At 37.1% G+C, this 20156-nt stretch overlaps 1 protein-coding gene across 11 annotated transcripts in view; it reads left to right on the forward strand.

Annotated features, from left to right (window-relative positions):
* LOC135073807 (uncharacterized) overlaps positions 1–20024 on the forward strand; it is a 132488-nt gene extending 112464 nt beyond the window's left edge. For 9 of the 11 annotated variants that reach the window (XM_063967997.1, XM_063967998.1, XM_063967994.1 and 6 more), the window contains 6 exons: positions 5234–5405; positions 8491–8517; positions 11393–11524; positions 12431–12550; positions 13739–13794; positions 17546–20024. In XM_063967997.1, the coding sequence (XP_063824067.1) occupies positions 5234–5405; positions 8491–8517; positions 11393–11524; positions 12431–12550; positions 13739–13794; positions 17546–18131 (1093 nt within the window). In that variant the 3' untranslated portion in view covers positions 18132–20024. The other 2 variants (XM_063968004.1, XM_063968003.1) reach the window with 2 other exon arrangements.
* The last annotated feature ends 132 nt before the right edge of the window (positions 20025–20156 follow it).

Raw genomic sequence — 20156 nt, forward strand, 5'->3', positions numbered from 1 at the left:
CTTGCACTAAATAGCTCTATGATTCATTACACATAACCAGTACACGTCAGATCACAGTCGAACAAAGGCTTTCCTCAAGGCACGCCACAAAGCCCGATCCTCGGATATTATTTTCTAGCTTTGACAGCAAGTTTTCCACATATTCTTTTACAGTGCTAGCAGAAAGTTTTCTAAATATGTGCATTTATTATCACATACATTCAGATTTCAGTGCAGCTTTAAGGCATAAAAGTTTCTTCGAAAATGACAGGTTGTGATAATAAAGCTAATCTTACAATCTAGAATTCAATCTTTATTTATGAGCTTCTAGAACCTGCAACATCTAATATTCTGTTTACCTGTTAATGAATATACTATCAGAAACTCGACTCGCACGGAATATAATGTTCATACTAATCCATTCGTTATTCACCTAAATAATAAATTCGCAGAACGCAGCCTTAGTTTAGAATCCATCAAGGTAAAATTACAATTGTAAAATAATTCGGGTAATTTAAAAAGGTTGGTGTCAGCAAATGTCGTCGTCCTATTTTCGCTAATTAATTGCTTCGGGAGTGTCACGCTCACGCCCACCGCTCTACGCACAAAAATGAAATCAGCAATACATCAAAATTTCCTTTCCGAAAGTGAATCATAACGAGTTTTGTTATCATGAAACAAAACACTACCGCAAACAAAAGTGCTAATGAATTGTTATAGTCTTGAGTCTGTGTCATAAAACGACGCTATCTACGATGAAAATTCGATTGAAAATCAAACATAGAGCCAAACTTTCTTATATCTGAATTTCAATATTCTAAACTGAAAGTGCAGATTCGACTAGGGTGGAATCTACACTTGGGTGTAGAGTCACTTGAATATTGTTCTATATTACACGTCTGCTTATCTTAATACTGTAGCTGTTTGATTTGAACTAATCACCAGCAATAATCAGAATTTATGTCCGGTTCCTATACTTACCTATTTTATTTATTAGGACAACCAACAAGGCGAACACGCATACTTTACAAGAAAATGAATTGCTAACTAAAACTTATTCCAAATCCAATTCGTTTTGCTTACAAACTGTAAAATATGTCATTTTTAAACATGTTCACTTGAAAAATGCTTCATGAGCATTTAGCGTTTTAAATAAATAAAACAAAAAATATGATAGGTATTTATTGTGTGTACCTACTGAAAATATATCAAAAATTAACTATATTACATTAACGGGTTCTAATATAAGACGATCGGTTGTTTCAGTTATAGATGCAAAATAAGTGTTCCTTACGTAAACCTAATCGGATTACTTAACAAGGTTTGGCGAGGTCATGCAGATATTCATATGGATTATACCGTCACGCCTTTGAGGACGTTCCTGTAATTTAATAAAGAGCTGAGGCTCCAATAGGAAATACGTTATAATGCTACCAACTTCTGACAGCGGCTTCTCCCGGCTTTGGGCTGTCATAGAAACTCTACATCGCCCGCGTTCCCCATTATTTAGTTTTTTATAAAGACATTTGTCATAACTTTTCGCCGGCTTAGTTTAAAGCTGTTAAATCTATGCTAAATAGTAAATACAATGGCGCTAGCGGATTTACACTTTACGCCGACGCCTGAAAGATAAATTTTTGGGCCTTAAAGTTGGAAAAGGAAATCATTGGGGAGGCCTAATATCAGCAGTGGACGTCATATGGCTGAAATGATGATGATGATGATGAAGGTTAATATTTTGTAAGGTTGCTATTATTCACTTTGATATCTCTATTCTAACGTACCAAAACTCATAAAAATTGGTTCAGCGGTTAAAACATGACAGACAGACCAGACAGGGTTATTTTCTCTTAATATTAGTGTTTAGACAGTTCTGCTTGCTACTGACAGAACAATGCTTTAAAACTTAGCTGCGCTGCCACTGACTGATCTAATTTACTTCATAGATTTCTCTCACAAACTGCAAAAAGGTATAATATTTTTCAAGAACACAGATGTATGTATTTATCTAACCGTGGACTTGTCTACGAAACAATTAAGTTTAGTTTTTGTCTAAGTATCGCATGACATGCAATGAAATATGCATGTAAATTGTATGCACATTAGCTGACGTTGTAGGCCTGTTAGTCGCTATTATTTAACTGTGTTTAGTTGTAGTTAGTGGATATCATTTAAAATGTTACCTATAGTTTCCCAGAAAACCATAAAATGTAGAGCAGGAAATATAAAATACTTATTCATAAATTCCCAGTGCGAATATTAAGATAAATAACTACTTAAGTACATAAACGAGTAGCAGTTGGCCAGCTCTATCAACCAATAAGTAAATTAAATTTTTGGCAGACCAATAAAATAAATAAATTCGAAGGCAAAACTTCTCTAGAACATTCAATTTTTGTTGAAAACCTAATTAGTTTTTAATTAACTGTAAAATAAGGTCGGTATTTCCTTTGAAATCAATTAATCAATAGTCAATTGAGTTGGCAAACAAGTGACGTCGTTGCTACACAAAATCCCTCTTGACGGGCTCCTCGACTAAACGAAGGACGTAAACTGGACAAAGGCTTCCCCCAGACCCTTAATTCCTTTCTACAACGACTGACCCTGCTTCCCGCGTGCTTGACCGCCCTAAAATACCTATATCAATATTAATCAATAACTAGTTCAATATAGCCCTGAAAATCGAGTTATGTACTTTTCATTTTACTGTATAGTTAGACCTTTAGTATGTAGTTAAAACAACAAAGAGGTGTTAATTGAGTTGGCAAACTAATTACAAAATACACAATTATAAAATACAAAAGTTATGATTGAAATCTGTTTTTTCGGATAACTTTCTGAAGAATTAGTTTCAGTGTGAGAATGAGTCAAAATGAAAATGTTATTGTTCAGCCTAAATATACCCGACGGTTGCAAAATCAGCCCTTAATATTGCAACTTTTGACAGTTCATAAAAAGTATGTGTTACATACATAGCTGGGCACCGTTAATCAAATAGTTAACTTCGTTAACCGTTAAACCGTTAATAAAAAAGTTAACTTCGTTAAACGTTAAAACGTTACATTTAGCAAGATTTAACGCAAGTTAACGTTAATCGTTAATCCGTTAACACATGATAATAAAACGAAAAAAGTAATTGTATGCAAGGTTCAAATAATTTCGAAAGCTTGTATCGCTTACGGAATTTATTCCTCCTTTATGTTTGCGCTACAAGCTTTCGATATTATTTGAACTTAGCATACAATTATTTTTTTCGTTTTAGCTGTGGTTTTAGTAACAACTGCATTTCAGAATAAAAGCTTGTTTTTAAAAAAGTATTTTATTATTATAATTTTATTTTACACTTTTTAGTAGTAGCTCGGCCGAGCTAGTGACGCAAGACCTACGTCATTTTATACAAGCTGAAAGTTTGTCAGCGTATGCTCCCAATATAGGATAGAATGTTGGTGAATCATGAAGTTTGGGTCATCGTGGCTTTAGCAGCTATCCTAAAAAAACTGTCTGGCAAGGAGTTGGAACTGTCAAAACTGTCTGACTGATGAGGAAACTACTTCTATTGCCCTAATATTTTATATAAAAATCAGCTTTTATGGTATAACGTAAGCCTAACTTTTACGGTGGCTTTTTCTGTAGGTATATTCACGTTATACCATAAAATCTGATTTTTATGTATATATTTGGGCAATGATTAGAAGTTGTTTCGACATCAGCCACACAGTTTTGACAGTTCCAACTCCTTGCCAGACAGTTTTTTTAGGATAGCTGCCAAAGCAACGATGACCCAAACTTCATAATCCACCAACATTCTAACCTATATTGGGAGCATACGCTGACAAACTTTCAGCTTTTATAAAATGATGCATGAACGCCAGACCTACGGCGTTCACCAGCTCTTAGTCTATAGTATCTCAATCTCAGAGCCTTGGTTTAATTACAATACAATTTAGCACTAAAGTGCTCGAAAAGACAAATCCAACAAATCCAAAGTCGACAAGTTTCCACCGTTTCGTTTAGGAATTCCTATGGCCACCTCCTGACTCCATAATCAGGACCCTGGACATAGGGTTGCCAGGTCCAAAGACACAAAAGCCGGACTTTGTGCTTCATTTGGCCGGACATTTCACCCTAAATGCTGGACATGTGAGGGGGGTGCAAAGCTCACGAGTGAGTACTATCATCATCGGTTGCCCAACCATCCTGATGCGTGCGCTCCATATTATTCTGTGGCTCGACTTTCACCTGGCGCGGCAGCCAAATAAAAGACCTAACAAAAGCCGGACAGGCCGGACAAGGCAATATTTGGCCGGACAAGACCGTAAAAAGCCAAACATGGCTAAAGCCGTACACCTGGCAACCCTACCTGGACATCATCTAGTATTAAAGTGCTCGAAAAGACAAATCCAACGAACCCAAATTCGCCGTTTCATTTAGGAGTTCCTATGGCCACCTCCTGACTCCATCATCAGACCAGCTTAATGGTACCATAACATTGCATTTTCATCGTACTGGTTTCTACAACTGGTCTTAAATTCAGTTGCAAGATTTGTCCCACACATACTAACAAGTGAAGTCAATATAAAGCTTGTAACTAAATAAAAAAACAGCATTTTTATATCGTTTCGTTATGGTTACAAAAACTGGGTTTCGGTTTTGGGTTCTGCTGGAAGTTCTGGAAGTCCGAACGTACTTGTCAGAACGCGTTGTTCAGCGTGCCTGCTGTATCTTTTTGGTGAATAGTAGGTACTGGATTAACGGACTTAGGATAATTTAACGGAAGTTAACGAGTCCGTTAACATTTTTTAAAGTTAACTTAAAAGTTAATCCGTTAATAGAAATGTTAACTTCGTTAATTAACGATTAACGGATTAACGAGTTAATGCCCAGCTATGGTTACATACTGTGGTGTGTAGTACCCAATTGACTGGTTTCAACTGTCTTTTTAACCCATTGTTGACTTCAACTCCCGTCTTATTCTCACCGGAGTCTTGTCACATTTATGTCTCTGAAATCAGGCGACCTCTGAAAACCAGCGTCGTGGTACTGAGCTACGCACTACGGCATTATGCTAAGTGGAAGACTTTTTAGCGTCATCACTGACTGTATCAGTGACTGAGTTTCTTGCGCCGCTTCTCAGCACTGGCCCATTGATTGTCCTAAAGCAGTGGTAGGGTTACTGCTGGGACGTGTAAAAGTGCTTTTTAAAAGCCTACTTGCATAATTGTTTTATCATATTAACATCTTCGTTTTCCTCCAGGGCCAGCCTACCAGTGCGCACAGCTCGCTTGCTGCAGCGCTCGCGCACGCAGACGCCGTCGGACGCGGCGAGCGATGGCACCGCGTCGCCTGCGCCCGCGCCGGCCACGCTGCTGCAAGACGTGGTCGATATCAAGACCCTGCTGCTGCAGCTCAAGCGGGTCTTACAGGAGGTCTGTATCCTGTTCACTTATTTAAGTATGTTAATCAACAGGGAAGGTGACGTGTTATATTAGACTAATGCCTTTAGTCCATGCCCGTATTCACAAACGATGCTTGCTCAAGTGAAGCAGCAAATCGAACACACAGCGTTTAAATGATTGGTTCATGTGTTACCCTGTTCTGTGAGACTTCATAGTAATGTTTGCGAATACGGGCGTATGTCTTTATCAGCAGGGAGAGAGGGTGTTTTAAGTAGACTAAGAGACGCGGAGCAGCTGGTGGGTACAAAAAAAATTAAACCAATCCCTAATATCATCATGTCATATTATCGTCTCCATTGCAAAAGCACGATCCTAATGATATTTTATCAGAGTCAAAAAGACGAATTGTTCTAACTCAAGCCAGGGTGGGTAGAGTCTGAAATAGCAACCTGTAGTTGCTCTAAGGTCAGTCTTTCTGAATTATGTGGACCTAAATTATGAACCTACCCTCAAAAAACATAAAAAAAACTGTGATTGATGTGTATTGAAATTCTTGATTTATGTTTTTCAGAATAAATAACAATAATGTAAATAAAAAACTCATTTCATGTTAAACTCAATACAAGCCTTTTGTTGGTTCAATAATATCAATATTTAGACCAATCATAGGACAAAGTTTATGTTTGAGTTTGAATCACGTGTTTATGAGTTGTTTATGTATGTAGGTACTTAATTGCGATATGTTTCTAAATTAGGCTAGCTTTGATTGCCCCCGTTTTGTAGATTCACTAATTAAACTATTAAATCAATCCAACTTAAATACAATTAAGAAAAGATAATTGTTAATTGGTCATACATTCTATGATAAGTCATCAGGTAGGTAAAAAAATATTATTTAATTTCAAATACATATTGTATAATTTTAAGAAGAGTTTAAATATTATGAACAAATATATTATAACTCAGCGACTAATGAAGTCAGAAGATGACTAAACATTTGTTAGGGTTTCCTTATACTTAAAATTAACCTAGAACCTAATCATTTTATAACTAGGTAGTTCACAATGACTGAGCATGCGGTTTTGGTCACCCGACCCTACACTCTATAAACTTTGCATGTAGTTTGTGTGGGTATCCATTTCAAAGAACCAATTATTAGTCATTGTGTTTGTTCCTTCCCCGTCATAAACTAAAAAATAATTGCCTGCACGAAATTTACATATTAACATTATACCGTAATGGCTACACGTAATGTTCATATCGTATCGCGTCAGATCAAACAGAAACATTATTTATCGCGATATGGCTATAGCTCGCGTGGTACAGTCAATTAGACTTATTGCTACATAAATATAAGATAGATAAATAGATACCTACCTGTTAGCGCAGAATAAATAAATAAATAGCATCACAAGGCTACGAAGACGCTAATTACACGTTTAGCTACTGATCTAATTGATTGGCAATCGTCATTTGTCACTCATCTCACAACAAGCGGAACTAAAATGGACAGCCTCTATATTAGATGGCTATAAAGCCAAATATTTATTAGAGACATTCACACAATTAAAACACAATTTTTATTATTCAACACAGTTCTTACACCCAATGCGTGTAAAGTTAAATACTTAATAAAGATTTTGAAACTCTCCGTATTCCTCACTGAGTCAACCGTAATTGTATCTACTTACTGTCACCAATATGTAAATCATTTTAATCGCATATCCATCAGTGTTTGAGCAAAAAATTAGCAAGCTCGTATGCATGCTCATCTCTTCTATCAATGTCTGACAAGTGTAGATAGTGCGCGAACCACGTTTTTGTTTTGTTTCTGTAAATAAATTTTGCATATTGCGTTTTGATTGCGCTTGCACATAACGAAATGCAAATATAATATTGTGTAGACATAGAGGCGTGCAGGAAATAAGGTAACGCTCGCCATTTCCCCTCTATGCCCAGTGGCCGCATGTGCGCCGTTACCTGTGCTGCAATCATGTAGAACGAACCAAGTATTAAGTTCGCACATAATTTTCCCATCGAATTGCATAATGTAATTAGAAAAATACAACTTTTTTGTTCGTTACCAAACGAGCTACCTCGAGCTCATGGGCGAAAGAAATACATTTTCTAATAATTTTCACTAGCACGTGTGCGAGTTTGGTATAAAAATATACGAGAATCGCATTGTTCTACTTGATTCATAATTGTCAACTAATTTTAATTCAAGCTCGACTAATCTGATCGTTAGTTGAGAATGGCGGAGTCTTTTATCCAATTTAAAAATACATAGATGTGTATCATTGCGTTAAATTTATCACAATTGTACATAGTTATTTTGACGTTATTCATCAGTAAAATTTTCCCATAGAAAATAATTATGTTTATTTTTCTTTTACATTCGCAATTTCTTAGAATTAATATACCTAATTTGTCAGTTTTTTTAAATATGTGTAAGTTACAAGGACACGAAATCAACAGTTTTTGGTCATAATAAAAAGTAATGCAGGCATGAATCCGACACATAAATTCACACGTCATATTGTAAAAATCATTAAATTTTAATAAATTGAGTCGATGCCATGCTGCTACTGTATTCCCATCTCAGCAGGAGAACGTGATGTGAATTTACATTTCAAGTTCTAATGTCGAAAAACTTTTAATTGTGTATTTAATTTCAGTCGTAAGTTTCAGCAGAGAGAAAGCCTTTAATAATCCAATCAAAGACTTCTATGTAACTAACAGACAAGTTGTCCTGAACTGAAATGTTGTTGTCTTAAATTTGTGACACGTAACAACAAACCATTTACGATGATTACGAGGGAACAAGAGGACCAGACATGTGAGGCGAAAGTTATGATCGACAAACTAAAACATATCGTTTAATGAGACATAAAACTTTTAGACATTTCGTTTACATCATCTAAATTATTTTCGGTAACCGGCACACGCGTTGTGTCATAATTTTTATTCCGAACAGCTTGTCTAGGAAACTTGGAAGTCTTTTGTCCATCACTGTCTCCTGCTGCAATCCAGTTGACTGCTTGTTAGCACGTTGTTTTATTGTTGTAACGTGTTTTGTTTGGTTGCATTCGCATCGCCTTGTTTGCCGCACCAGCCCGGGGAGGAGCATCATTCGATGAGTGTAAGTAACGCCTTGCAACGCGTTTTGCAATGTGCAACGCACCAGTTTGCTTGCGCTTTTATACGGTTTGTTAACCTAACTCATACGTAACGCAAATAATATGTATGCTTTCTTCAAGCCTTTCGCAGGTTTCATGGGCTCTTGGAGGTGGCAGATTATTTTTTCCAGCTCACATCTCTCGACTACCATTTTTAAAGCTTTTCGGTATTGATGTTGACACAATAATTGATCATGGTGAAGAGTATTTGCATATTTATGTACCTATCTTATGGAATAAGCTTCTTTCATCATCATTCTAAATTTCTAATACAGACTAATAGGGTAAAGTTGCCTATATTGTACCAGTTAACGAACTTTACAAGCTGTCACAAAAACTATGTAACTTAAGAGCATTATATTACTAGCAATCAAAAGGTTGTTCTATTGGTGTTCATTTTTTATTACAAGAAAATGAGAAAATGTAATATGAATAACAATAATTAAAGTTTTTAAAAAAGTCTGAAAAAGTACAATTTAGGAAACCGGTTTCCTTAATTGTACCATAGGTATCCTAAATTGTACTTCATGACCGAAATGAGGTTCAAGTGCCCTTTATACACTGAAATCAGACTTACTAATATATCTTTATAAAAATATTATTTTTAACGGGTTGAATATTAATAATGTAACTAATTAAAATAATCTAATCAACAACAAAACGATATGTAATAGACCTTTTATATAAAACTATTAAAGGGTTCTCTTATTCTACTTGAATCTTAATAAAATCTTAACAGTTGGCTTGCCCTTGGAAATGGTTAGGTTTTTTGCATATTTGTTTGAATTCAATAAATGTCTCTTTAAAGTGGGTTTAGGTACGTTGAAAATACGTGAACACTCGTTAATTCCCATGGATTTCTTTTCCAAACAGGCAAAGGCTTTAAGGCTTTTTCTAAGTCATCTCGCGTCCATTTATAATATTTTTATCCCTTCCAGACCTCTGAAAACATTTCAATATAGTTAACAATCGAGTTGAAGAACCACCATACACCTAAATTGTACCGGTACATATTAGGCGTACCCTACCTGGTACAAATTAGGCAACCCTAACTTTTATTTTAACTTCAAGATGCTAAATATCAAAACTATATTCTCTGAAAACTACACTAATATGCCTACTTTCCAAAAACATATATAACAGTTGCAGTGTACTTATCGTTGCCACAAGAAAACCTTAGGTAAACAACCATAAAATAAGAACAGGTCGCCGTATAGATGACCCACGCTGAACTGTCCCACCAAACTCAATGACAGGGGGGCGCTACCATCGTTCAACTATATGGTTTCCAACATGGCAAAAATTGGAACCAGCGATCCGGTATAGACGGTGGCGCCCCACTGTCAATGTCATGCATAGGACAGTTCAATATTTTGGAACTATAATAATTATTTTTATTTACTACACTTCACTCTGTTGTGACATCGAATCCAAAATGGCAGCGATTGCGTCATATTGGCAGCCTTAGATTTTAGTATTGTCAATTTAAAACTAAACATTACGGTTTGGTAGATTTTGAAGTGGTACAATTTACGAACCGGTACAATTTGAGCAACTCCACCCTAGCATTACACAAGGAGGGCTTTCAAAGCTTGATCAAATGCATTAACGGCCAATAACTTTGACTGACTATTATGGTGAATGGATCTTGGCATTGGTATGAACCAGTATAAATCAATAATACAATGGATATCTACGTAAAATTGGGGAGTGCTTGTTTCCTGTGGCACAACAATGGCCGATGTAATAACGCGTATCGGTTGAAGTGGTGGTGGGAGGGTTTTAGGTGAAGGTATTGTTATCTTATCAAAAGTAACTGAAGTGTATATTCAATCTGGTACATCCTAAAAACTAAGTTGTAGAGCTTATTTTTTTATTGTTGGGCTTTGTTTTAATGACAAAAATTACGGGAATTTAAGAGTATTATAAAGACCACTTTCATTAAATACTGAAGAATCTCTGACTCTACATGCCTAGGTATTTGATAAACGACGTCAGATATAGTTTCTAAAACGAAGGCATCTCCACACAGCAAGCTTAACTCATACTATATCCAGCCATCTTATTACCGACTGCACCATTCAGTAATTTCAGCTTTACACATTTTTGAAGGAACTTGGGCAGGTTTTGGGGTAGATCACTATTAGGTAATGGGAGAGTCACAATCTGGGCTGGTCTCATTTTATCAGTTCCCCAAGACAAAGTTGCTAATATGACAGTTTTGGAATTACGAAATCGTTTCGCTCCGTTTTTTGTGTCTATTGCTTTGTTCCGTGGAGCGCTTTCGAAGTTAAAACTGCCCCGTTTGTAACTTTGTCAAATTGGGCAAACTGTCCCCTTTAGGTAATGGGAGATTCACAATCTGGGCTGGTCTCATTTTATCAGTTCCCCAAAACAAAGTTGCTAATATGACAGTAGTAATTCCGAAATCGTTTCGCTCCATTTTTTGTGTCTATTACTCTGTTCCGTGGAGCGATTTCGAAGTTAAAACTGCCCCGTTTGTAACTTTGTCAAATTGGGCAAACTGTCCCGTTTTTTTACTTTGTCTAAAGCCTGGTCTGTGAGCACGTAGAATTTTGTCCAATGACCCTAAGCTACCCATCCTTATCGCTCGCGCATAATTATATTGTTGTCGCGACTGTGCGACGGGCGCCCGCAGTGAATGTGCGAGCGCGACAGCAACATAATTACGCGCGAGCGATAAGGATGGGTAGCTTGGGGTCATTGGACAAAATTCTACGTGCTCGCAGACCCGACTATAGTTAGGCAGAAGCTTAAGTCTTCTCACGCCTACCCTCACTTCTCTAGCCGCAAACTAACAGTGTTGCGTATGCGCAGAGCGAAACTCTCGACCCGTTGCTGGCGGCGTGCGCGGAGAGCCCCGCGCGCGGCAACGGGCGCCGCCCCCCCGCCTCGCCGCTCAACCCCGACGCCTGTGCAGAGATGCGGCGCCAAATACTATATCTGCAGGTACCCTCATAACCTTTCTTTTCATTTTTTTATGTGACAGCAGGCAAACGATCAGACCAGAGTAAATACAAATGAGTAGGTCATCTTCATAGAAACGCACCGAGCGCGGTTTGTATGTGAGCGCGCGCCAATACGTATGCGGCGCGCACGCACACACTGACAAAATTCGTATTGGCGCGCTCACATACAAACCGAGCTCGGGCGTTTCTATGAAGATGACCTACTCCTTTGTATTTACTCTGATCAGACCGATCACCTGATGGTAAGTGATTACCGTCGCCCATCTATAGACACCCGCAGGGGCGTTACAGGTGCGTTTTTCATTCATCATCATCATCATTTCAGCCATAGGACGTCCACTGCTGAACATAGACCTCCCCCAATGACTTCCACATCGCACGGTTGGTAGTGGCCTGCATCCAGCGCATTCCTGCTCCTTTTACCGGTCGTCGTCGTCGTTCTTTTCATTAACAGGAATCAAATCGTTCCATTTCAATCACAGGATGTCCAAAGTAGATGCTGAACAAAGACCTCGCCGAAGGATACCCTAACGATCAGTTCTGCTCTGTTGGCATCAAAGTGCTTTCAGGTTTCCATAGAAATCTCTTATCGGAACCTAACGAACTGTTAACCAGTAGCCTAAAATCTTACTATTTATTGCTTTTAATGGGATGAGAGATATGGGTTCCCATAAAGCAGGTTTAAAGACGCCATTTCAAAGCAAGTCGATAGGACAAGTTTTGTTTGCTTCATTTACATTCAAATACTTGTGTATCTATACTTTAACACATTTTGATTTCGCTAAGATGAAGAGAGAAAAATTCCTCATTTTCTATGTAATAAAATTTTTGACTTGAAAAGACACCGTAAGGTCAATGCGTTAAAGATATCGCTTCACCATTCCAGGGGCAGTTGGAAGAGCGCGACCGTCTGGTGCGCGTGCTGCAAGCGCAAATGCTGCGCATGGCGGAGGGCCACGAGCCGCGCGCCGACGACACCTGTAACGTCGCCACGCAGACCGATAGGGTAAGTTATACAACTGTATTATCCAGAGACTGTCCCTTAAGCCAGTGTTTTTCAACCTTTTTCATGACGCGACCCCCCTAGTATGAAAAAAATTTTTGCGACCCCCCGACCGTTCGCTTTTTTTTAATGCCTTTTACAATGATGTTGTAGGGAACGAATTCTTCAATCTATACAACATTTATGCATTTGCATAATTAGATTTCGGATAAATCTAGCTTTAAAACTTCTCAGATTTTTTACTGAGGTAGTTTTTACGAGCTCTCGCGACCCCCCTAAAGAGGCTTCGCGACCCCCCAGGGGGTCGCGACCCACAGGTTGAAAAACACTGCCTTAAGCTATTGGAGACCAAAGTAGAACAACCTATACAGGAGTTACGGTGGTGGAAAAGAGAGATGAGGTTAGTCCTAGCCGAGTATCAAATAAAGACCTATTTACGAACGCACGGCACAACAAGTACAAGTGAAATGCCTAGAGTAGCATAGAAGATCAAAAGGCTAAAATTGTACAATCTCGTCATTACCAGAAGTCTGCAACTGTCTGGAAAGGTTGCTGGCTTTCTGTGATAACCTGCGTTGGTTAGACTAACAGAAAATATAAATCACACACTAGGTGCCTAGCTAGGCTAGCCAAACTAGGTGACCTTTCCAATGACCCAATTTTGGATTTATAGCGTTATTAACTTTATCGTACCTTTTAACCGCGCCGTTTGTAGGTAATTCCGCGGCAATAGTGATTGAGTTAAAAAATCAACGCCATGGTCAATAATTGCGTGAAGTGGGAAACCATTTGATTCGCATACGCCATTTGTAGGGCTTCGAAAATCAAATTTCCAGACCGACTCTTCAACAAAAAAATTGTTCCACATGTATGTACCTACCCTAATACCAATTAAAATGCTTCTAAAGTTAAGCGAATCATCGTTCCAATTATCAAAAATAATTTATAAACTGGCCAAGGAAGTATCTAAACCGGAGATGAAGATAACGCTCTAAAAATTTTAAAGATTTCATACATTCCTGCAACAGCAACAATTAAGGGTGTATGTAGGAGTAAATTGTAAGTAATTGTTTTGAAGTGCATGATTGAACAATGAGCGATCGTTACCATAATATCTACATTACCCTCAATTGAATTGGGAATTGAATGAAATAGCAAGCTGTTATTAACGCTTATTATTTTTCATTACAGTTGCGGCCCCCGATGAGTACGGCGCTAACGAGTTCTGATAATTCCGGATTAGTGAGGTAAACATCCTATTGCTACCGATGCGTATCTACGCCGATTGACTGAAATCCTTACACACCTCATTTAATATTGCCAATACATAATCACCGTTAATTTCTCACTTCCTTTTCTAGTTATCATATCTATTTTATATATCTATTATCTGTGTATGTATTGTTTTAGGTTTATCGCTGCTTCGGTGCACTCATTAAAAGCCATATTACATAGGTTGCACACCATCATTTCGGTCCTGTATCTAACCCCCATATACCCATCATACTACTTCACACATTGCAAAGAGCATTTACAAAACACCATATCTAGAAGTGTGTCTTTAGCGTCTGATCTGAGGAAAGCGAGATGGATCATTCTTTTTAAGGATTATATGAACAAGAAGATGACTTTCGCCCCAACGTCCATGTGTAGAGTCACCTTCATCATGGCTCCCTACTTTACCGGAATTTTCATTTGACCCATCGTCCATTTAAATTTTGTAAATAAGTACCTTCATTCATTTCGATTTCTATTTGTTCATTGTCTAGTGTTGCATGAAATTAGAAAGTATCGAGTAGCGTGACCTTGTAAATCGCTCCATTGACAGTTCTATCGATGCGGTTGTCACGATATACTCAGCTACCTTCAATTATTTGCATACTGTATGAATTTGTATTGTTTTTCACTATGACATTAATGTAATACATTTTCATTGCAGTGTGGTAATACTCAATCAACGTAATTTTCATGATTGGATGACCATCTAAAGTCTAAATCTTTATTAAATAAACGATTATTTTCTTCTTTATTAACATCATTAAATGTATCGTAAAAATGTTATTCATAAATCAAGGTTTAAGACTTCTCGTCTACCAAGGTAATTTTGTTTTTAAATTTTCTATATTCTACTTTCTAACATTCTAATTGACATTGATTTGGGCTTTTAAGTTTAGCGAAACGACACAATCATTTATTACAATAATATCATAATTATTTTAGACTTCATTAGTGTCTAACGTGTTTTTTAATGTTTAAACTCACATAAGAATAACGCTCACTCAAATAAGAAAATAGAATCATAAATCATGTAAAAAAATAAGTTGCAATCGCGGATGCAGAAACTCGATCAAAGTAAACAAGTACTAAGTTTACACTCTTGGCCACAATTAGGCTTCAGCTTCAGTTTAACCCTCATAAGCGGTGTCGATCGAACTGTCTCAAGGTCCGCTCATTCACCGCAACACTCCATCTCATGTTTAACTATCATTTTTCTCCCCATGCTGCTCTTAATTCGATGGTGCAGTTTCCACTTGGGCGCCCGCGTTCGTCCGTCGCAGCAGGTAGCGTGGCTCGACTGCTTACTGGCTCTGTGCCTGTTGTGTTCCGTCAATGTTTTGTGCTTATTGCATCTGGTGTACCGCTCCCCTGGAGAGAACGTCTTTCTGATGACGGACAAGGACGTCCATGATTACTGCGAGAGATACTACAAGTGATGCATGATGGATAGTTGTTTATACAGGGTGTGCTTGGATTAGTTTAACATTTAGCATCGAAAGTTTATCTTCAGCAAGTTTGACAGTATTTTAATGAAACAGTTTTTTATGCAAAGTGAGAAGCACAAGAATGATGCCATCCACTGTAATTAATTAGCACACCTACTATTTTATATGTATGTATACCTACCTGTTTTAAAACGCTTGATAGGGATTTGTAAATATTTTCATTTTTATATCAAAATTTTACACAGTCACTAAAATACAGCATAGATTAATTTTCTAACGGAGTAACTTCCTAAGTACCTGAAATATTTAGAAGTCTATTGATACTTTCAGATCAGATTCAAATTAAATGTATTGGCAATGTAAGGTGCAATGAAGTGGTGCTATGTTGACATCCAAGGTAGGGTTTAAGACAAGGATTTAGGGCACCGTTATAACGATGTAAGAAAGAGTCTTAGCAGGCGATTTTTTGAGATGGGAACAAATGATCATGTTTATGATAGATAGAGAAAAGTGTTCTAAGTTCTTTATAACACTAGTTTACTGACTGAAAAAAATATATTTAAAAAAAGTTCTTTATCTTTCATAATACATCAACTTTTATCTCAAAGCACGCCCTGTATGTTCGTGGTAAGATATGTTTTTGCAAAAAATATTAATCAGTCGGCTTTCTAATACGAATAAAATACATGGACTCTTCCTTAATTAATTGGCACGTAATTTGGCGTTAATTGGTTCGGCTTCATGTTGTATGGTTTTCGAAATAGTTGTGTTGTTTGAAGGTAGTCGTGTGTTGACTAGTCTTATATTAGGTGACACTAAAGCTATTTGCCTTTGACTTTGATTATGAATCTTCTCTCTGTGTTACACGCTGCCCCTCCAGAATATAAAGGTGAGGTGAAAATCGGTACTTTACGAATTTTAAACTAAAATTTATTCAGTCTGAAGATTTCTTATTACATATAATGTTATTCCGATTGCTCTTTATATTATTATGTAATTGCTATTTTAACATATTTTTTTTTGCATAAACTAATTCAGGATTAAATTGGCTCAATAAATTATTCGAGTGTTTTATGAACTGTTTATACGTAATATAAATTTTAATTAATAAAAATGTACCCTATAAATTATGTGTGTTATTATGCTTTAAATTAGTGTATGTAAATAGCGAGTGCAAATGCTTTTTAATTGTTTTTATCGAAGAAAATAGTGAGAATATATTTTTAATTTGTGTCGGGGTGTAACCTTAGATTTCTTATACATAAAACATATTATTTTAAATAATATCAACGATATTTTTAATGTAGAATAGAATATAATCTAGCTAATATATTTCGCTGTACACAGTTAACTAAAGAGAGCGAAGTAACTAAGGCCCGGTTTTTTGATTCGTAGTTAAAATAACCAATAGTCAAATTTGACAGATGTCAAATGACAAGTGGTTAAATATCAGAAAAAAATGTTTTTCAAACAATGGTTAGCTTGACTTTTAAAACATTTTTTAACTATTGGTTTATATTTTGTTAATATTTAACCATGAGTAGCAAAATTTAACAATTAGTTATTTTAACTATGAATCAAAAAACTGGGCCTTAGGCTCGTGTTATATTAAACTACTCCCTAAACTCGATTAAAATTCAAGTATAGAGTCAAGCTTGTAACTTTATTTGGCTGAATAACATGAGTGTAAAATGACTTGTCCTTGGGTTTATCTCAATTTTACACTTATCTACACATGGAAAATTAGTATCACTTGTGGTATTACAATAAATTTAACGATTAGGACCATTACTCACTATTTTCTTATGTGTACCACCATTACTAAAAGATTTTCTGCAAAACGATTTCGATATACCTACCGGCTCTATCAATCTTTCTCATACTGAATGAAGTACAATGAAGAGTCCGTATTTAAGGTGTATTCACTTCATGAGACGTGTACCTACGTACATTTTTGTATGAAAACGTTGCAAACTGACAGGCTACTAAATCACGTGGCTTAATCCCAACGGGTCCACGATATCAAAAATAAAAAAACATTTTCTATGAAAATTTTAAATTTAATCAAATCAAAAATAAAAAAGCATTTTCTATGAAAATTTTAAATTTTATAGACCCAGTGGGAAATAAGAACAATAGAGTCGTGGACCTTTAAATTGGGAATAATCCAATCACGTGTTATGTAAGACGTGCACGCCAAATGTCAATGAATATACCTTAATCGAAGTCGTTTTGCAGCCCCAACCACAAAACTGATCAAACACCCCATTCACAGTTGGAATGAACAAGCTAGCGCTCGCAAGCTGCCCGCGTACAGTGAAGCACAAAAGAGCAAGCGGCCCCTCGCGCCTGTTAAGTGTACTTGCGGCGCGCGAAAGCCCGACGACCGGCCCGACGTCACCCTTAAAGGAAACAGCCGCGTCGGCTCCAAGTACCTCCAGGCACTCGGCCGCTACAAACGCGACTCCTCCCTAGGAGAACCCGCCGACCGATCGCCCAAGATCTCCCTCTACACCGGCCGCTCACGATCCATAGAGAACTTCCACAACCAGTACCCAGCCCCCGAAACGCTACGACACGCCGTCATCGACGAAAACTCCCTACTCAAACATCACACGTCATACGGAGATCTGTACAACGGAAGAATCGGGAGCAAGGAGAGCGTCAACGGAAACCGCCACAGCCCGAGCCTAAACGGCCAGTCCACGGATACGGATTATAGTTCCGACGGCGGCTACAAGTCGCTGCCGTCGTCCATCAACTGCAACGGGCACTCGCCGAAGAAGGTCAGTGGCATTCCGCGGAGGTCGATCGAGCAGAAGTTCCTTTCCGCTAAGCACATCAAAGCGAGCGCTATTTGAACGCACCGAACCGGTTGAAACTTTTGACGCGTTAGCTCTTCTCGAACGAAATGACTGACGTTTTTGAAATCGTAGTCTTTCTAGTCTTATAGGTTAGGACCTTAATCGGAGTCCTTAGACCAACTATAATAATATAGATAACGAGACCGCTTAAAATTTTGCCATCAATAATGACATACTTTAGCACGTGTGAATGTGTGTATATGAAGTAAGCGAATGAGAATAGCTTCGCATCAATAAAATATATTAGACTCTGATTAAAGTCTTCGGGAAATTTTACGTTCAAACGATTGTCAGTCATTGACGGTTCGTTCAGAGGAAACGCGTTCGGAGGCGACTGGTGTATCTCAATTGTGATATGTTGATTCGTCTTGTATGACAAAAGATGGTCAATAAATAGTTTTGCCTCAAGTCGCACTGGACGAATTTAAGCAATAGTTGATACTGTACGTTAAGGAAGGCCTCTGTGACAATATCATCAATACGTAGTCAGTTCATTTTAGTCACGGAGATATATTTAAGTCGACAAATGGACTGATATTATTTACATATTTACTATTAATATAACGAATGTAGACGTTAGTGTCACACATCATATCAGTTATTAACACGGTAGGTTATATAGGTTTATTTATCCAACCTGTAAATTAAGTTGATCACTGGCCTACCAATAATTTTCATTCACATGGTTGGAAAGTAGCTTGAACAAATGGGAGTTTATTTTTGATAATGTTTCGGAGGCCTTTCCAATTTGTGTTGTGCGAGTAGGGATGCCACCATTTGATTGAAGCCATATAAATTATAAATTCCGTTGTATGGTTTTTAATAATTACGGGTCATATAGTACATAAATCGTCGGTAACTTATTTCGATTTACCTAACAAGTTCGCTGGATGTTTGGTGGCAGTCCTATCGAGTCTACGGAACCTCGCTGCAACGCTTTCGTTCGCATTTAGTTTCACCGCGAGGCTAAGTAAGCTAAGTTTGTTCGATGCCAAATTATAATCGATTGTAATCATCTCGTTAGTAACTCGAGTACTCGCTATTCATTTGACGTGAAACGCAACACTGTCGTTGCGATTCTTATTCATATATTGCTTAATGCATTTCTCTTTATTATACGGTGGCTACATCAACCCATCATAGATGACTTTCCTCAATGGATTCTAAGCTGTAAATTAACTAAAAATAAAGTTAAAAATCCATTGGGGAAATTCGTCACATTGTGGCAGGTTGATCCGCTCGCGACTGTAACTTATTTTAATCCGATATATTTTGACCTTCTGTATAGTACAGTTAGACGATTAAACCGTTCGGAAATAATTTTGTAGGTTTTGTTTACAAATTTGTATACATGCGATGAAGTGTTATCTTAGATTTTCTATGGTAGACAAACTAGTAGATAAAGCTGTAATATGTGATAAGAGTGGCTGTAAGAACTTGTATTTAATTTTTATTGTATCTTCCCTGTTAATCACTTGTGTACTCGGTAAATTAATCTCGGACGTTTAAAGTAATGTTTTGCTGTGTACAATTATTTAGACCCGTTAGGTATCATATAGGTACGATACAATGTAAGCTAAAAGCATTTTTAATTTTAATATCCCGGATGACATTTTTTAGCATTTGTGAGATCATTGTTAATGTAATTAATGTTAATGATAAATCATAATCTTCCGAGAGCCTAATTAAGTATCCTATATTGATACCTAGAAGAAAACCTATGGTAATAAGATCATTAACTTCTGTGTACCTACTTATGGCTACTTGTGTCGAATCATTACGTACATTGCGCTTTCCTACATTAGTTCTAAGTCTAAGCCCATTAGCTTAGTTAAATATTATATTAATTTAAAAATTGAAGTTGTTTCAATAAATAATTTTAATTTTGAACATAGGTATTATTTTATTCCTTTACCTTTACAGGGATATCTAGTAATGGACCTAAAATAAGAACTACGACCTAAAATATTTATTGTTTTTTTTTATAACTAATTCTTCGATATCTGGGTTCGATTCCTAGGT

The sequence above is a fragment of the Ostrinia nubilalis genome, chromosome 8 (genome assembly GCF_963855985.1).
Source record: "Ostrinia nubilalis chromosome 8, ilOstNubi1.1, whole genome shotgun sequence".
Lineage (NCBI taxonomy): Eukaryota > Metazoa > Arthropoda > Insecta > Lepidoptera > Crambidae > Ostrinia > Ostrinia nubilalis.